At 66.6% G+C, this 1,725-nt stretch overlaps 1 protein-coding gene across 1 annotated transcript in view; it reads left to right on the forward strand.

The window, feature by feature from the left end:
• Positions 1-1,537, forward strand: part of LOC104132014 (opsin 1, short wave sensitive) — a 5,233-nt gene extending 3,696 nt beyond the window's left edge. The window contains exons 3-4 of the mRNA XM_009645256.1: positions 2-146; positions 1,361-1,537. Coding sequence (XP_009643551.1) covers positions 2-146; positions 1,361-1,537 — 322 coding nt within the window. The remainder of the gene's footprint in view (position 1; positions 147-1,360) is intronic.
• The last annotated feature ends 188 nt before the right edge of the window (positions 1,538-1,725 follow it).

The following is a 1,725-nucleotide window of genomic DNA, read 5'->3' on the forward strand; positions in this document are numbered from 1 at the left end:
GCTACGTCCCCTACGCCGCCCTGGCCATGTACATGGTGAACAACCGCAACCACGGCCTGGACCTGCGCCTGGTCACCATCCCTGCCTTCTTCTCCAAGAGCGCCTGCGTCTACAACCCCATCATCTACTGCTTCATGAACAAACAGGTGCCCCCGGGGACGATGGGGACAACTGGGGACACCGGGGCGATGGGGGCAACCAGGGACAGCAGGGCAATGGGGACAACCAGGGAGACTGGGGTGATGGGGGCAACCAGGGAGACTGGGGTGATGGGGGCAACCAGGGAGACTGGGGTGATGGGGGCAACCAGGGAGACTGGGGTGATGGGGGCAACCAGGGAGACTGGGGTGATGGGGGCAACCAGGGAGACTGGGGTGATGGGGGCAACCAGGGAGACTGGGGTGATGGGGGCAACCAGGGAGACTGGGGTGATGGGGGCAACCAGGGAGACTGGGGTGATGGGGGCAACCAGGGACAGCAGGGCAATGGGGGCAACCGGGGACACCGGGGTGATGGGGACACCCAGGGACACTGGGAAGATGGGGACACTCAGGGACACCAGGGCGATGGGGAGATCCTGGGGACACTGAGGGACACCCGGGCACTGGGGACACCCTGGGACATCTGGGAGATGGAGACACCCAGGGACACCCCAGCACTGGGGACACCCAGGGACACCTGGACAATGGGGAGACCCTGGGGACACCCCAGACACCTGAGTGATGGTGACAACCTAGGGTGACCAGGGACAGCTGGGGACCAGTGACACTTGGGGACGAGGGCCATCCAGGGATGCCCAGGGACTGGGATGACCTTGGGGACCAGGGACACCTGGGGACTGGGCACCAAGGATGCCAATGGATCGGGGACGTCCTGGGAGCTGGGACACCTTGGGGACATGGGGGTATGAGGACACCCAGGGACTGAGGACATCGAGGGGCACCCAGGCAGTGGGGGCACCCTGGGGTGCCCAAGGACCAGGGACACCCAGGGACACTTGGGGACATTTGGGGGTGACCATGGGCCAGGGATGCCCAGGGACACCCGGGGACATTCCAGGGGTGCCCAGGGACACTTGGGGACATCCAGGGGTGACCATGGACCAGGGACACTTGGCAACAAGAGTGGGGACAGCGAGGGGGGACACTGGGGATGGGAGGTGACAGAGGGTGAGGGACACCTGGGGACACCTGGGGACACCACATGCCCGGAGCCACCTCTGGGGCTGGGGGCACCACATCCCGAGGGAGATGGGGCCAACGTGGGACGGGAAGACAGTCCCGGAGCTGGGGACAAGGGGACAGGCGGGACCACCGGGGCTGAGCTGTCCCTGTCCCTGTCCCCGTCCCCGTCCCCGCAGTTCCGCGTCTGCATCATGGAGACGGTCTGCGGGAAGCCCATGACGGACGACTCGGACATCTCCAGCTCGGCCCAGAGGACCGAGGTCTCCTCGGTCGGCCCCACGGCGATGACCCACAAGGAGCGGTGGGGCAGGGAGAGGGGAGATGCAGCCCCCTCCCTCCACCCATGGGGATGAGTCCTCCAGTCTGGGGGGCTGGAGTGGTGCTGAGCTCCTCTCTGTGGGGCTGGATCCCATCCATGGGGCTGGGGTGGGGCTGAGCCCCCCAGTCTGTGGGTCTGGGGCTGAGCCCCCATCCGTGGGGCTGGGGTGCGGCTGAGACCCATGTGTGGGGCTAGGGCAAGGCTGGATCCCATCCATGGGGC

The sequence above is a fragment of the Egretta garzetta genome, unplaced genomic scaffold (genome assembly GCF_000687185.1).
Source record: "Egretta garzetta isolate BGI_Z169 unplaced genomic scaffold, ASM68718v1 scaffold358, whole genome shotgun sequence".
NCBI classification, from domain to species: domain Eukaryota; kingdom Metazoa; phylum Chordata; class Aves; order Pelecaniformes; family Ardeidae; genus Egretta; species Egretta garzetta.